The sequence below is a fragment of the Cataglyphis hispanica genome, chromosome 4 (assembly GCF_021464435.1).
Source record: "Cataglyphis hispanica isolate Lineage 1 chromosome 4, ULB_Chis1_1.0, whole genome shotgun sequence".
NCBI classification, from domain to species: Eukaryota; Metazoa; Arthropoda; class Insecta; order Hymenoptera; family Formicidae; genus Cataglyphis; species Cataglyphis hispanica.
The window spans coordinates 11102575-11120190 of record NC_065957.1 but is presented as its reverse complement, the minus strand read 5'-3'; the positions used below and the strand labels follow the sequence as shown (position 1 = coordinate 11120190).

The 17616-nt window shown below is 37.3% G+C and overlaps 1 protein-coding gene, 1 long non-coding RNA gene and 2 other non-coding genes across 4 annotated transcripts in view; 1 reads left to right on the top strand and 3 right to left on the bottom strand.

Annotated features, from left to right (window-relative positions):
- Nucleotides 1-5303, bottom strand: part of LOC126848785 (nuclear pore complex protein Nup88) — a 63337-nt gene extending 58034 nt beyond the window's left edge. Inside the window, exon 1 of the mRNA XM_050589979.1 lies at nucleotides 4956-5303. Coding sequence (XP_050445936.1) covers nucleotides 4956-5165 — 210 coding nt within the window. The 5' untranslated portion in view covers nucleotides 5166-5303. The remainder of the gene's footprint in view (nucleotides 1-4955) is intronic.
- A 190-nt stretch (nucleotides 5304-5493) lies between these two features.
- The window catches only part of LOC126848829 (uncharacterized), a 170708-nt gene continuing 158585 nt past the window's right edge, over nucleotides 5494-17616 (top strand). Inside the window, exons 1-2 of the long non-coding RNA XR_007687313.1 lie at nucleotides 5494-5910; nucleotides 6147-6229. This is a non-coding gene — a long non-coding RNA (uncharacterized LOC126848829). The remainder of the gene's footprint in view (nucleotides 5911-6146; nucleotides 6230-17616) is intronic.
- Nucleotides 6145-6218, bottom strand: Trnat-agu (transfer RNA threonine (anticodon AGU)). The gene has a single exon. It is a non-coding gene; the product is annotated as a tRNA-Thr (tRNA).
- On the bottom strand, nucleotides 6723-6796 carry Trnan-guu (transfer RNA asparagine (anticodon GUU)). The gene has a single exon. It is a non-coding gene; the product is annotated as a tRNA-Asn (tRNA).

Below are 17616 nucleotides of genomic sequence, written 5' to 3'. Positions count from 1 at the left end.
AGGCTATACACGCGGCGATAATGGAGGCCGGTGGGCGCCCGGTTCCTTCCAAGACTAAGGGCGTATACCGTATTTTAACGGGCAGCTTTGACAATGGACCGTCGTCGTTCTTGTATACGACTTCGCGGCTGCGAGAGATAAAGGTGCTAGCTCACAAGAGCCACACATTCGCACTGTTGCGCGTGTATTGGCGCGCCCTATGGCAGCTCGCTTCCATCCAATAACATCGGCTATGCCAGTTTAAGCGTCTCCTTGACGATTCATTAAATTCTACTCCTGATGCCGAATAATTTTTACGACTTGCGTATCCCGCATCGCGTTGCGTATAATTAATTCAATACGAGTGTAGTTAGAGTTGTTAACGTTATAAACTTCCTCCCGACAAATTTTTTAATGAATACCGGGGGAAATTAATTATATTTTAGGAAAAATTCTCATTTTTTAATATATTAATTAGTCTGATGAAATTCTTAATTAAAATTTTCTTAAAAAATGAGAATCGCGTGAAATTAAATGATAATAAGGAATAAAAATAAAAAAAACAAGAAAAATCAATATATAATGTCACAATTTTTCATAACAGAGTATAGATACATGTTCTATTACATAATCCTCATTGCTATACTCGAGGTATTCTCGATCGGAACATATAAACAACGAATTTCGCGACGACCCTGAGCGATTATCTCTCCGTGACGTGACGTTTTCGAGGGCGCGCGTACATCCCTATTAATAAATGAGTCGAGACAAAGAGAGGAAGATTTCGCCAGTTCGTAGGGTTACCGCTTTTTCCGCATCTCCGAGAGTATGACGCTTCGAGTGCTCGCAGAGAAAAGGGAGAGGGAAAGAGAGGGATAGAGAGAGAGAGAGAGAGAGAGAGAAAAAAATAGAGAACATGGAAGAGAAAATGTATCCATGCCGTGGAACGAAATACGAATGCCGAAAAGGGGGATGCGCGAGGCGAGGGATGCACGGCCGATGTCTACCACAAAAGCCATTGTCCGCCACTTACTGAATTCGTCGAGCCGCCCTCTCTCTACCACTTCCCCTCTCCCCCCGCGCCGTATCCAGCGTACATACCCCAAAAGAGAAGGAGAGAACGAGCTATGCGCGCCATCCGATGTAAAACACTTCCCGTGAATTTTATTGCTCTAGGTATGCCTTCTCGTATACCTCCACGGTATCCTGTGCGGAGCACAGAGCAGCTAACCTGGCCCAGGAACCACGGCCATCCCCCGCATTTGCTTATACGCTCGGGCGTGAATCTGACCGCGGCAACATTACAGACGTACACGCACGCACGTGCACACGTGTTTGCGTGCAGATGGGTAGGTGGAAGTGCGCGTACGTCGTAGTTATGGCTTGTGTACACATAGAACGCGCGACTGCACGTGTATTTACCAGCGACGGCAAGTAGGCGGGTCCGCAGTTACAAATGTCACCGTAAAATTACTTTTTAATTATCGTCGAGAGGATTTCGCTTATTACGCGATATTCCGCTGCGCTCCTGAGACGGCGGCGGCGGCGGCGGTGGCGGTGGGGGCGGGAATCCGTCCCCGAAATTTTCTATTTTGTTCGCGCCGCTGACCCTCGGACTCGTCGCAACGGTACTTTTAATTTAGATAAGATTGCCCCCTTTATACGTCGCGAGGCATATAGAAAGCCTCACGTAGGCCGTTGGCATCGCATCGTGCTCCCGAATCGAAGTAATTCTTACCTTGGCCCGATTGCGATCGTCTGCGTTTCACATTTTTAATCGCGCTGGATAGCACACAAAAAAATAGATAGATATAAAGAATCGCAGATTTTAACACAAGTTTTATATTAAGTTTTTATTTTAATTAATTATGTGTCATTCAATGTTCCTCTATATTTTTTCCCTACATTTAATGTGTTTTTAACAAACTCTCAAATGTTAAGAAAATTATTTTACAAAACATGAGATAAAGAAATATATATCTTATTTTAAAATGTATAAGTTTTTCTATACAAACTTTTCACTTATTATTTGTCGATAATAATATAATACAATAATAATATTAATATTTGTGTACGCAGCATCTTAAATACGTTTCAGTAGTTTAAATAAACCCCGAGTAATTTAATGAATTAAGTGATTCACGAAACCCTCGTTTGTTCTCGGTGAGTACCTCGAAGAAGACACGCCAAATGAAAAGTTCGGCCAAGAAGTGGCCCCCTTTCGTCCGAATATTATCTCGGCGACAGCGCGGACGATTCGTTTGCCCAGCGGTAAATCCGCGAATTAAAGAACTTATTCCATTTGGGCAGCCAAAGGGGTGTGAAAGCTTTCGCGTTCGTATTATCTCTCGGCCCGGTCGTCGGAGACGGGGAAACGGGAGGGGGAGGGAAAGGGGTGCGCAAAAAGGGAAAGAGAGCGTAACCGACAGGAAGGCGAGAGGACGAAGAACGAGGGCCGGGCGGGAGTGACCTGGCGAAAGGCGCGGGAGGAAGAGAGCAGGCGAGATATGGGCCGGCGGGAGGGAAAGAGAAGGGCGGGAAGGAGGGGGCGCGTTTAGACGTTCGTTCCGCTGGTAACAAAGATAACTCTATGCAATAAAAATGATTCAAAGTTTCCCGCAGCGGCGGATGGCGGTTCCGATGGCGGAGCGGTTGACAATGGTGCGTCTTTGTCTCCGTCCCGCACCACCCTCGACTCGCCGCCACTTCTGTCCCACCGCCACCCCCGTCCGTATCCTGCGACACCTATCTTCCGGTTTAAAGTCCCGGCGTGCGCGCCAGAGAGGAACCTCGCTAACTTTTATTATTTACGACCGATATTTCAGCCAGGCTCGAGCGCATACATTTGGTGGAGCGCAAAGTGTCCGCGCCGACGTCGACGTCGTTTAACGCGATCGACGCCTTCGAGAAATCGCCGAGGTAAGATTAGAAAATCACCCCATCTATCGTACACTAATTCTTCAGGAATCTCGAATTATCCAAGCTTTATACTAAATTGTTTCGTCACTTTTCTCCACTTTCTTTGACTCGCACGCGAGCGATAGCGACGCGATGACAAGAATATTAGAGTCAAATTGATTAAACTTTAATCGATTTCTGATTCTTTAAATCAATGATAATTAATCACATCTACCAAACGTAACAAACGAAATATTATCGCGTTATTAAAACGACAGCTGAGTGAAATTAATCGAATCCCACGGCTTATCGAATCAACGGGTGAACGAGCGACGATCGGTACCGAGAGACCATCGGACCCTCCGTCCGCACTTATTTCTCTCCTCCTCCTCCTTCCCCTCCGCCACCCTCCCGGGTACCTTTATCTACCTACCTAGCTATACACATACGCGCGAGCGACCCTTCCCCCGATCAAGGGTCTGAATTTGCATTTTATTCGCAGTCGTGGAACCGCGGGTCCGTCCGTGCGGCCAGCGCTCTCCTCCGCGGTGCGGACATTTATTTTAATTAAATTACTCCGGAGCGTCGAACAACCCATTTCCTATAAATTATCCCCTCGCCGCTCTTTTGCGTTCGCGCGCGCCGAGGCATTAACGTAACCCGCTGATCCCGCGGTGCCATTGAAATGAAATAAAAGCACCAGCGGCCACAGCGCGAGGATGGAACGTACCGCTTCACCATTCCCGCCCGCCATCCCGTCGCTTCCCTTTCATTTACCGCGCAATCATTTTCCGCGAGTGTAACGCAAACTAGCCTCAAGTTGCCTCGAGAAAACAAATTCTCTCTCCCTGATGCTTTCCCTGAATTTCTTTCTACACCTTTTATTGATTTGTAGCGACATTATTTAAACCATCGCATATTTAAGAAATATATAACAAGTATATTTGCCATGAAATATTTTAAAAACTTTAAAATGCTTCGACTGAAAGAAAATAATATTGATAGAAAACATCGATTTTAATGAATATATTTTTAATTTTATAAAACTAGCCTCAAGTTGTCCCGAGGAAATAAATTCTCTCATGACGCTTTCCCCGAATTTTTTTCTAGACTTTTATTGATTTGTAGCGATATTATTTAAATCGTTATATATTTAAAAAATATAAGGAAAATAATCACGCTGTGTGCCTTGAAATGTTCAAAAACTTCGAAATGTTTCGATTGAAGAACAATGGTATCGATATCGCAAATATTTTTCTCTATATATATATACATATATATATATATATATATATATTTAGATTTATAAAATATATTTATTAGGAAATATGTATTAATACTAATTGTTTATGCCTTTTGTCTTATTGCTAGCATGCTTCAAAATAAAATAAAATTTAAAATATAGGATTAGAAGAGAAATTGATATTGCAAATTGATCTCAAATATTTTAATTTATATTTTGTATAAATGATTATTTTAAAATAATTTGTATATTTTTATAAAATAAATAATTTTAAATAATATTAACAAAAACTCTTGTACATTTCATATTATTCCACAATATTAACTAAACAAGTATTTTCGTCTTTCAAATTGATCGAGATTAAAAGTAAAAAAATAATATCGCTTTTATATTCAATTTCGTAAATACTTTCTTTAATGACTAATAACATAAATTTTTTATACTCTCTTTAATAATCGTTATTATCTCGTATTGTGTTTTATACAAACAAACCGCCAAATTTACGTAAAAAAAATATATGTTATACAACGCGATATAACACATACCGAAATAATAAAAGTCCTCATTCCTATCTGAAGCGTCTGTGATATAAAATTATGAAATATCAGTGAACATCGTTTGTGAAGGCAGCTTTATCGTTTAATTTTAACTGCGGAAAAGCAGCGCGCGCGTTAGCTACCGTGCGTCGTTAAGGTTAGGTAAGGTTAGATTGCGCGATACACACAGCGCGCTACGTATTTACGTAGACGATTTCATATTTACGTGCGAATAGACAAGAATATTCTTCGTCAAACGACGAGCGTGGCGTGCATAATGAGAGAGAGACAGTACTCACCTGATAAGGGACGTCTTCGTCGAGCTTGCCCCGAGTCGCCGCGACGTTGAATGTGTGCACGCAATGGTTTTTCGCATTCCACGCGTACAGCACGTTGTCGCGTACTTCGAGGACGTTACGCGTCTCCTTCGCACCACACGGCAGGCTCGCTCTGATATCCTTGAACAGTCGCTTCTCATTCAACCGCAACAAATCTGTGCACGATGACATCTTCTCGAACTGCGAAACGACGATACGAGGTTATAGCGCGCGGGACCCGGTACAACAACAAACTTCGTCTGCCGCGCAACAGTTGTTGCTCCTGCGAACAATATAGCGGCCGTTGGTAGTTTGCAAAATCACCGTTGGTAGTCCTGCTTCGCGCCACTTTTCTCCGAGTTTGTGCGCGAGCGCTGCGACAAGTGTGTGATTTCGCGTGCGATTAACTTCTATTTTACGCAAATATCGTTGCTTGCGCGCATCGTCCGTAATCGTCTCGCGAAACAGTTGTTAATCGCGGTGTAATGTACTTGTCCGCGAGTTTATTGTTTCACATCGAAATGATATTGGTAATCTATAAATGTATCCGCGAGCGACTTTTTCCCGAGAGCGTCGAAGACTGGTAAACATTTACTTCGCGAAACAACCGTCACGTGGCGTGGTCGTTTGCCCCGCGGCCATCTTTCCGCGCTTTCATATTCAAGTGATACCGCAAGTATGATTTCGCGGCCGATTAATCAGTATTTTTTATATTGCTGTTCACGATCGCGAATTATTAATCGTTTCGCGAAACGCTTGTTGATCGCCTGTAGTGTTGACAGCGTTGTAGTGTTGTAGGTCTTTCGCGTATGTTTACGTTCGAAGTAAGTGTGATTTTTTGCGGACATTGATGCTCGCGAGTGTATGTAATCGCGTATTAACATGTATCGAAATCATACATAGTATTTGTTCAACTTCGAGATCGATAAGCATATAGGTAAGCGATTATAATTATGCGATTACAATTATAATTAAAAAAAAAAATATATATATATATGTATAACGTAATGTGGAGTCAATCTTGTGTGATTTTTGCCAAAAATATTAGATTTAACATATACACACCCCCTACAAATACACACAGACACAACAGACACACATATGATTAAACTAATAAAATAAATTTATTACAGTATAAAAAAAATTTCCAAAGCAAATATTGTTTGCTTTTAGGCCCCGGAGGGATTCGAACCCTCGATCTCCTGTTTACTAGACAGGCGCTTTAACCAACTAAGCCACGGCGCCGTTGGATACGGGTGAGTACCTGCAATTTATCAGTGTGTGTACATTTTTTTAAGATATTAACATTACATTTTCAAAGGCAAATCGTAATTCTTAATTACGATTACTTTTGTTATTTATATATGTATCTCAGATATTTTCTCAGTACAAGATATTATTAATATTATTAATATTATTAATAGTATTAATATTATAATGTAATAGAAGAATTAAAGATGTAAGAGAGATGACAAAACATGTCGATACGTAGTCTAAATTTCAAAGTATATTTAGAGTGTTTTTTTTATTTCTGTTTATAAAATACTTTCTTCCGTCTCTCTTAAATCCTATATTTTCATTATTCTATAAACGTAAATTTTCTTTATTATTTTATAAAAATTTATATTTTTATTAAAGATTACTTTTTCGACTAAATTGAATACAAATCTTATAGAATGTATTTTTAATCGTTTTTATTTGCATATAGCAAGATATTATTTATATTTAGGCTTAATTTGCAAAAATAAACGCCCCCGGGTGGGCTCGAACCACCAACCTTTCGGTTAACAGCCGAACGCGCTAGCCGATTGCGCCACGGAGGCTATTTGATGGTTAATCTTTGATAGACCATAACAGCTTCCATCTTCTCTTTCTCTCTCTTTCTCACTCTATGTACATATAATTTTAATTTTTATATATTTTATTTTTCGCTACATGTATATACGGAAGAAATAATAATAATATTATCAAATAATAGTGTAAAATAATAATCTTTGCTAAATAAGAGTTATGCAAATGAGATAACTTCAACACTGTTAGGAAAATATGTGATACTAAAAGATTTTTTATAATAAATCAAATAACAGTTATAAAAAGAAATTATTTAATAGATTATTAAGAGAGAAATACTTATAATTGCTTTGACTGTGCTCATTTATTATGTCTCTTTGTGCGCAAAAAAAAAAATGAGAATAAGTATGTCAGTGAGATCTGCAAATTACTTGGTACATGCAAAGCGATTTGCAATTCATTTTCCGATAAGGGTCGACGATGGATTACGCTCTAGACTTCACTTGAACTGCTCCCTACTACTACTACTAATAAACGTACGTACCTATAGATTCGTGGCATACTACGATACAAATCGAACAGATGTGTGTCGACGCAAGAAAACTGTCGCGATGAAATATCGCTACGCATTGTAATAAATTTGTTAGTCAAAGTTGCGTCGCGTGTCGCGGCGATAATATGCGCGTACACAACACGGGAAATAGTCCGGCAGTTGCATCGAAATTATATACGGTTAATTAAATGGGGTCGGCTCATTAGTAACTGTCTATATGCAAGGCGATGGGCGAGACGCGATTGGAGGGTGGTCCCAAGGTGATTTATCCGTCACGATGGATCGCAGATGTTCGACTGGTACGCGACGCGGGTCATCACAATATCGTAATTAGGATGATAGCGCATCTATATGTATGCAGGAAAACGTACGATTGCATAATATGTAGATTATTGAAAATAATTGTTGTGCTTTTTCGAAATGGATAAAAAATTTTGAATATATTGCGAGATAATATAAGCCAAATTAAAAATAATTGCCGATTGTTTTAATGATTAATTATTTAATTATCAAATTTATTTTTTTATTTCTTATCTATGTCTTCTGTGTCACGAGAAATGAAAAATATAATGTAATTCTTACTTTGCATTTATCTGACGGCTAATTCACGGTGTAAATGATTGATGTATTAATTTCTTTATGAAATAATAAATATGCCATCACACATCTCAAGATTTTCTCTTAAAGATCTACACCGAAAGGAGACCTTCTGGTTCAGCAATGGTGACACTAACGGTCTGCTTAAATTGTGCGTTTAATTACAAGTAAGAGACAGTTGCCGCGAAATTTATCGGTCACTGTTATCGCCCCCTTCGTTCCTAATCTACAGAGCAGATATCTACGCTAAACACAAGAGAACATATCCTTCGTCTGCAATAAGACGCTTCTCATTGCTTTTTAGTACCACTTCCCGGAGAAGCAATTAGATTTATCAAGCATGCATATACATATAATTTACTGATAACTACAATATGGGGCCAATTTAACAATAAATATAACTCATACATGCGTATATGGAAGAAGAACTGATGATTTAAAAATCTTTTCAAATTATTGATTAGAAGTGAATACGCATGCATGCGTAAATATTTGAAATACTTCTATACGAAAACACTTAAAAAAATTAATAATTAATTAGTAATAATTAATAATAATTAATTTGATCTTAGCCAGGGCTATAATGCAATAATGTTATATAAATAATATTATTTCAAATTTTTGGAATTTATTTTAATTATCAAAGAATTCTTGTTGTGCATGCATAAGTTTAGGTACTATTTAGATACATATATTGTTACCGTTAGAGAATACATGGATCTCGCTTCTTATTGGATAGGAATTTATGGCCATAAATTTAACTGGTTGAGACGGTCGAGAGGTTGAGCTTCCTCTTGGAAGTTTACAATCCCTCATTCTCTCTATCCTGTAACCAACATCCGCACCCTCTCCCACTCGCGTTTTCCTCCCCTTCTCGGTACGGAAAGCACGGTACTTTACAGGCCATGGTAGATGTCTATGATGAAGGTGCGCACATTCTAGGATACACCGGGCTTGTAACGTAACGATGTAACGGGTGAGCATTGCACTGAAATCATGATGAATTCATTCAGAGTGCGAATTAACATCCGGTGGGGAGTAAGTTTCGCTAAATGCCCCGGAAGAGAGAATGCATGCGAAACCGGCGATCATCAATATTACATCACGGTAAACCAAAGTTGAGATTTAGCAAATTTTGTTTGCTCAAGAAATCACTAGAATTTATTAACCGTTTCGGATCCCTCCCTCGTGCACGGTCTCGTTTGTTATAAATATATAATAGTTCCATATTAATTTTATCAGTACACATCTCTTTATTTTATATTATAATTATGTTTATTAATTAATATATTCTCGTGTTGTATTCTCTCTGTTTGTTTCATGTAATTTAATTATTTAATGTTCTTAGAAGAGTAGGAAAAAGGGAGGATAATGTATAATTTAAGAAATTTTGGAGTGCATCGTATATTGATCTTGTTAGATAACGAGGATTTTTATTAAAATTATTGCGATAATAAAGACACTTTGTGAGATTTATGTGCACATTAAGAAAAATTATTTTAAATTTGAAAATTTGCATAATAATAAAGAAAGAGTGTCAGAAATATCGTGGTAGTCTATATCTCACGTTATAACAACAGTTAGTCGTTTCGATGTCATAAGTATGACGTTTCTTCGCGCTGTTCTTGGTTCGTTTTTCTCATTCAATCAACTAATAGCCTGCAGGATGAAGAGCACGATAGAACAGATCACGAACACCCGGTAGACAATACGTCTTGGCACTCGTAGGTCATTGTGGCGTTGAAAGGGAGTAACTTATAGGGGCATTGGGAATTACCAGTTTATTATTAGGGAGATAGCATAGAGGGCCAAGATCAGGGGTTGCTGTTAATTCTCCTAACACTTGGCTCCCTGGAGAGAACATGCTGCCTTAAGACTTCCTCCTTCTCGACTCACCCCAATGCGCGGCCGACATCTTGAATCGCTGCCGTGTTAATTAGTACGACTTTAAACGCGCCCGCATGCGGTAGCAATCGGGATTCTCTGAAATGATTTCGCCACTCTCTGGAAAATGTGAAGTTTCATACGTAGTCTTGGGAAAAAATTCTAGTAAAGAATTTTTAATTTCCAGCATAATCACATTGTGCTTTATAATACGACTCGTGCTTGCATTTATGTAAAGAATAAAAAATTTATTTTAAATTTTGATTTAAATTATTTTTCAAGGAAAAAATGTTGGAATTAATAATTTGTATGTTTCTTTGCTTTTGTTAATATATCGAGTCTATTCGAGTCTATTAAAAGTGTTTCAAGAAAAGCAATTTAAAAAGAGTACAAATGTATATTTAGAGAAAGATATATAAAATCATATATAACTCTAACTTAATTATTTAGTATTTCGGATACCCTCTCGTTTTCCTATACGAGAGAGGAGAAGATAAAATATCTTTCGCCACCCTCTTTAATCCGTATACGAAGGTGAAACATTTTCGGAGGCTTGGAAAGACGAGTCGGCGGGGCTTTGACGTATGGAAGATGTCAGTTGCGGGCTGGCACGGTAGTGTCGTCGATTCGTCTTCCCTTTAGCCGCCACCTTTCGCGAATCCTTTCTATTCCGCTATCCTTTACGTTATATAAATGGTGCCCGCGTCTGGTAGCCGCTGGCAAAATTTCGCTGGCCTCGCCACAGATTGCTCTATTTTCGGAGCACTTCGATTTATCAATTGGTTTCTTCGGGTTTCTCTCGGCAAGACTGGATCTTCTAAATTTAGTTGACACATGTTAGTGGCTAGCTGAATATAGATAAAATATTAGCGTGCTGTTACATCATCTTCGAGAATGTGCTGCTAATGTTAATAATGTTCTTTGCCATTAATTCTTGCCATTAATTCTTGTCTCGTGTCAATAAAATTAAAAAAAAAAAAAATATAGAAAAGAGATAAATTTATAAATAATATATTCCAGAAATTAATATATATATTAAGTATGAAAGGACATTATGCAATTCATTTTTATTATTAATAGCAAATTCTGATTCATAAAAGCTTGATTTATTTTTTTAGTTTTAAGAGAGAAGCGATATCGATAATATAATAAACGATTGCGTTTTTTTTTTTTTATAATAAGAATAAAAGGACGATCAGAACTGCAACGTGTATAGGCATTTATAGATTTTCAGGTTCTCGAAAAATTCTCGAGTAGCACCTTAGCTCTTTTTCTCAAAAGGCCGTAACGAGGTCGACTGGGCTAACTATGCCAATAAATCAGCAGCCTTAATGAAAATGTGGCGCTATCCGTTGCAAGAGCGCTGAACGAGCGGTCCTCTCTCTCTCGCTCCGTTCGCCGTTTAAATGAAATGAAAAGAACGTGCAGCACTGGAAAATACCCTCCTAAAAATATCAAGATAAGAGCGAGTCGGCGATGAGGAGCCCTGTCCGGAATGAGAGATGGGGATAGCTCGTTTCGTAGGAGAGAAAAACGCGCGTAATTACGAAAACGCGATATTTCTATGAATGCTGGACAAATCGGTTGCATATTCATTGGTAATTTATGCTATAATGCTATTAGAATTTGGTCCAATATGACAAATATCTTAACTTCAAATATTTGTATGCATACGTCGCCCAAATTGTTTATATAATTTAAAAAAATCTTTATAATTCATGATTTTAAATTTTATAATTTAAATATTGTTGACGCGATATGTAATATATCTGTTTCAGTTTTAAATAAATAATAAAATAATTAAAACATCTTATTTTCTAAAATTATTTAAATAAATTAAGAAAAAAATAGAGAGAGAGAGAGAGAGAGAGAGAGAATAAAGACAATTATTTTATTATATTTTACAAAATTGTTCATATTTTAAAGTATCGTGGGTGTTTGTGTATTAAATTAATCGAAAGCATTCGTATATGACATGAGTTTTAAAGAGGAAGGAAAGAGAAGGAAAATAGATATTATATAAGAGTGAAAAGCATTCTTTCTCCGTTGTAAAGATATAAAATATGAGTAGCATATGCCACTCTACGCTCGGTGGTTACATACGTGTCCAACATGTATAATGTCACATACGTGTGCTTACTATAATTACGACGGCCGCGAGCGTACCTAAAACAAGTTTGTAATCGTGAAGAATGAGCGAAGACGACCCTCGCGGCAAATAGGTGAGTCCGATAATATATGTAGAATATTTTTAATTGTTGACATTAAAATGTGTTCCCTTGGTTTTTTCTCGTTAACGTGACGTTGGAGGGTCCGAAAACTGGCTCGCGTCACGTTTTTGGCCGAGCCCTCCGAGTTATTTATTTCACGCTTAAAGAATCACCCACATTGTCCATACATACTGCCGTTGAGCACCGTCACATGTAGACGACTTTGGACAGACTGTCTTCTGCATGCATGGAAAAAATCTGACGCATAGCGAAAGATTCGAAAATAATATGGTAATTAAACAATGACGGGAGCTTCGAAAAACGAATAATATTAGTACTATTGATTACATAGCTGGCTTCTATAAAAATAATATGAAGGAAAATATAAATATAAATCAACTTTTTTTATATAATATTGTTACAATTTAATATTATTATTTATATCTGTTTTTTAATACTGTTTAGCGTATTTATATTATATTTGCATATTTTTATTTGCACCATCTATTATTATAAATAAATAGCGATCAATTGTTTTGGAAAAATGCGATTATCTTTTGCGAGGAAATATTCTATCGTGTGTTTCGATTATGATATTCAATTCACTATTCAAAAATTATGTACCCTTCGAACATCATTTTATACGATTACGTGAGATACGATCGAAAGAAACGAAATCGGAGGAGGCTATTGTCGAGACGTATTCATATTTGGCTCCTACATTTTGCATGTGATTCGTACACAATGCGGTCCATCGGAAGCTGTCGTCTACTACTTCCGCTATCTGACTGCGGCACGTCTGCCTGTCTGTTTCCCCCTTCATTCTCTGTCCCGACGAAATTCCGACGTATTCGCATATATTTATTTGCTACTATGGAAAAATATGAGACCGTTTTTCGCCGAGTTCTCCTGTGCGTTTAACATTTTCTCCATATCGGGAAAGTGACTCACGCGGAAAATAAGGTTGCTTCCATTCGCAAGAAATAAATATTAATTTATCATATATGTTTCTATCTTTTTCAGTTTCTGAAATTTTTATGATAACATCTGATGCGCATGAAAACTTGGGATAAATATTCAATTTCTTTATGGAATTAAGCAATGGAGTTAATAATAGAATTAATTATTAGTGATTGTAGTGGATTATTAATTTATCTATATTGCATTATATATAAACCGAATATTAATTTTAGCAAAGTATCTTTCCACTGATTATAACAAATCTAATATAGTATCTAAAAGTATTACGAAGAAATAATGAACAGATTAAAAATAAAATTCCGACCGCGTGAAATACGTTGATTATGCGACATAAACGACATATCTACATCTTTATTAGGTAGACACGTGTGGTACAAAAATGTTTTATCCTAATTACGAGATAATCTTGATTAAATATATTCTAGTACTAGTAGATTTTCACTTGCCTTCTTCCTTTCCGCCGCGCTCTTCTCGCCGCTATCGCGAACGCACACATGCGCACACAGTTGTCACGTAATGGAATATATTTGTTACCGTGATATGATAACGGACCGTCGTAAGTCAGGGAGTCATATTAGCTCGGAGAGATTCTAGTCGCGAAGCATAGCGTGATTTTTCAATTTATTAAAGCCGACGCACGACTTATAGAACTACCGCGACGAGCAATGTAGATAAGGACGAAATTTATGGCACACCTATTGGAAATGCGATGAGTGCCCTCGCTAATGAATCGAATTCAGACAGCTGTCAGATCTAAAGAAGTCGTATTGCGCGCGCATAAATCAAGAAGAAAGCACGGCAATAATCGGCTAATGTAGCCGGAAGTGCGTTTCGCGCTTTATCTCCGTTCGATCTCATTAAGCACGAGTGCTCCCGCAACTTTGCCGATGCGATCGAATCGCTCTGTATCAATTGTCGCCGACACCTTGGCGAATTTGAGCCTAATTACTTTATTGCGAACGTATCGTCAGGGAACAACTCGAATTAGGGGGTGCGCGTGAACTATCCGAATTCGTAACGTCATCGCGATAATCATCTATCGTACAATAGGATTGGCGCGAGCAGTTTTTTTGCAGGCTGATGTTAAATGCCTTCGTGTGATGCTGCGAATATAATAAAATAAAAATTTATAAAATTTGTAATATCTGTTATTTAAATGCAGTTAAATCACTAAAGGATGATTTTGTTGTAAAAGATTGAAGAATTAATGGAATTATTTGACTTTGCCTGAGTCTATTTACTTTTCATGTTATGTATATATTGATTATAAAATTGTTACATGCATGCGCATGTGAAAATGCACATTATGTAACGTAATTCCTGCTTTATTCACGAAATGCAGCAACGCCTTTCGTTGCCGAAGTGCCGCGTATTTGCGGGCGTACGAAAATGACAAACGATCATGGAAGGGTCGATCGGGTATTGGCATGCCATGTACGCGCAGGGTTATATAAATGAATCGCGTCCCCGGGGCCGTATCTTACGGGAATACGAAACATTAATGGACAGATGCGTTTTTGCCGACGGGAATGAATGGCCCGTGGCCGCGTGTCGATTTATCCTCGGCGAACGATTCTGTCACGTCGAAGGTACGCCGCGAAACCATTACGACGGAAACATTTTGATTATTTTTTCCGTGAAAAATGTTTCCGTAATCGCGCGTCCATTGTCCAGACACTGCACCATTAGAAGAGAAATTAATGTGATTAATATGGAACAAAAATAATTCATCAAGTCATGAACGTTTTGCGTGGAAACGAATGGTAACGATGATTGATGAATACGATTTTAAAGAACCTTGAAATAATTTTTTTCGAGTTATTTTCTCGAGACATTTATAGAAAAATAAATATATTCGCTGTCTGCGAAATATACATATAAGGCTAAGCATTTAAAAAATTTTTTTGCTTCTGACGTGCTGAAAAAAAAAAAAAATGCGCGACACTTTTCGCCGAGAGAGCAGCATTCTTTGTAGCTCAAAGGTTTTGCTCAAATAGTTTGCAACAATGCGTCGCGCACACTTCAAATTGCCAGCATACTCGAGAAAAAGAATATCTACGTCACGTAGAGAAGGGTGCGTGTAGTAGTCTCGTGGTTTAGCGAGGTAAAGTACCTTTGGCGCGTAACGAGGGTTAGTCGTCGGGTATTTGCATAATGATTGCAATTATTATTGTCTTACCGTGCGTAATCTATAATGCAGTTCAAACGATAACCGCCAATGCATCGGGGACACGAGAAAGGCCCGTTAACATTCTCAGAACGAGAGTGTTGGTGCAACACAGTGGCCCTTCACTCACATTAGCGAATGTTGACGAAAAGACCAACACATTGCCAGATATCGGCACTGTTGTGTATTCGCGGTTATATGTAGTAAATTAGCTGTCCTTAATGTCGTTCTTGTCGCGATCCGCTCGACAGTCGTGATTTAAACCCAGAAAGTCACGATAAAGCGACGATCGTGTCATTTTATTCTCATGACCGTGTAATCATTCTGTCTTTCTAATCTCAATCGAGCGAAATTATACTTTTAGAGCCATTTGCCATATATACATTTTGTACTATTTGACATTATGAAAATAATATTGTATAAATATAAATCGTCAAATATATATATTGTGTGTGACATGAAAATATCACAATAGAAGATTTTTATTCTGTTTTCTTTTATCGAAGCAGTTCTTTAATAATAATTCTTTGATAATTGCAAGTGAAATGCTATGATTTATACTATTATAATTTACTATATTTATTATAAAAATTTATTATATAGTGTTATTATATTATTACATTTGTGCATTTTTAATCAGAATAGAATAGCTATAAGTACAAATTTAATAAGTTAAAATAAATTTTAATAAATATTACAGACGTATTTGAAAATAAATTCATTATACTAATAATAAGAATTTTTTTTCAAATTTATTTTGTTAGGACAGTTTTGTGCGTATCATAAGACGCAGCGGTATCCTTTAATATTTTCGTAGATTATTCCAGCGTATTCCCGAGATGCAAGCATCATCCCCGAGTCGGTAGGGTAGATACCCCTGGTAAGATCTAAGGGGTCGCTAGTCGACCGTTTTCTTATCGACTGGAAGCTCCATGCAAAACGGCTCCCTGACTCCCCGATAGAAAGGGGTAGCTGCGAATTGCCGCCGTCGATTTGAACGGCTGCCTAAGATCCACCCCTTCGGGCGAACATTTGGCCGCGTGATCCCCGAACCGATTCCGGATAAATGGCTGACTCTATAATTGCACAAGTTATGATTGCATCGTATGTATACTGGATTGTTTCGAGGAATCAGTTCTTGTATCTCGTATTCTCGTTTGTGCACGATTGCCTGTCGCTGCATTGCGCGATATCGAGAGAATGTTACCGCTCTTTGTTTTGCATTTCTCTAATGCGGGGAAAAGAATAATAAAAGTAATCTACATCAAATATCGCGAGTCAAGTTTGAAACTTGATGTAATTATTTTATTCCTGTTTTATTTGATATTCGTTAAATGTCTTACGAATAACTGTACGATTAAAGAAATTTTAAATGTAGGGTGTTTTTTGTTGTAATATATTTTTCTTCTATTTTAATTCCTTAATCGAAAATGTGTTATATCGATTACATAAATTTATATAAATTTTATTTTACGAATATAGCTTTTGTTAGTGAAACGAGTATAAATATTTTTTCTTATTGTATTAAACTTTTTCTACGATGTCTAGGAAATAGCTATTATTCTTTTTTCTATATATCATCTGCACTAATAATATTTTTTAAATACATATATTATTGTTCACACATATGATTACAATGCGAATTGATGGGAACGAAATCTTTTCACAAATCTTTGGTGATATAAACCAATGTTTTGATACTAACGCATATATATGTTTCTTTTGTTACGGAATCCCAGTGTGAATTATGACCATCCAATAGAAGGACCCCCCCCCCCCCTCGAACGGTATATTGGATTTGCGATACGCATTTCGCGTGTTTCGTGATACTCAATTTTAGCCGATAAATCACGACTGCCTAGATCGGTGCAACTTCGAGAGGGTCGAAAGCAACTTATGATGTCTCGGGCCAAACGCGAATGCTGGAATCATCGTTCCTCTTTAAATTTCCAGCTACATTATAGTCTGTCTAAATTCCAAGCTTAAATCTTTAGATTCGGTGTTATTTATGTCGGAATAAATAAAAATTACTTTTAAGAAAAAATTATACGATTATTTTAAAATTTATTTGATCGTATAATTTTGCAGTTTTTATAAGATTTTCCTCAAACAACTCTATTATATTTCGCATGTATATATGTATATATAATTTTTCAATTACTTTTTAAGTTTTTATTATCTCCGAATTATATTCAAGAGATGATAAGATATTGGATGCTTTTTAAAGTGACGTTCTTAATGTATTTTATCGTAGTATAAAATATTGATGCACGCATTACATTTACTGTAGATAGTTTAGATGACGCAATGCTTTTCACTGAGACAGAAGGAAATCGAGTTTTATATTTTATCAGGTGATTCGAATTTTTCTTTAATGTAGCTTTCGCCGTCGACATGTTTTATTCCGTGACTTTTATATTTTTACATATCAATAGAAAACGAAATAATCATGGTATATTA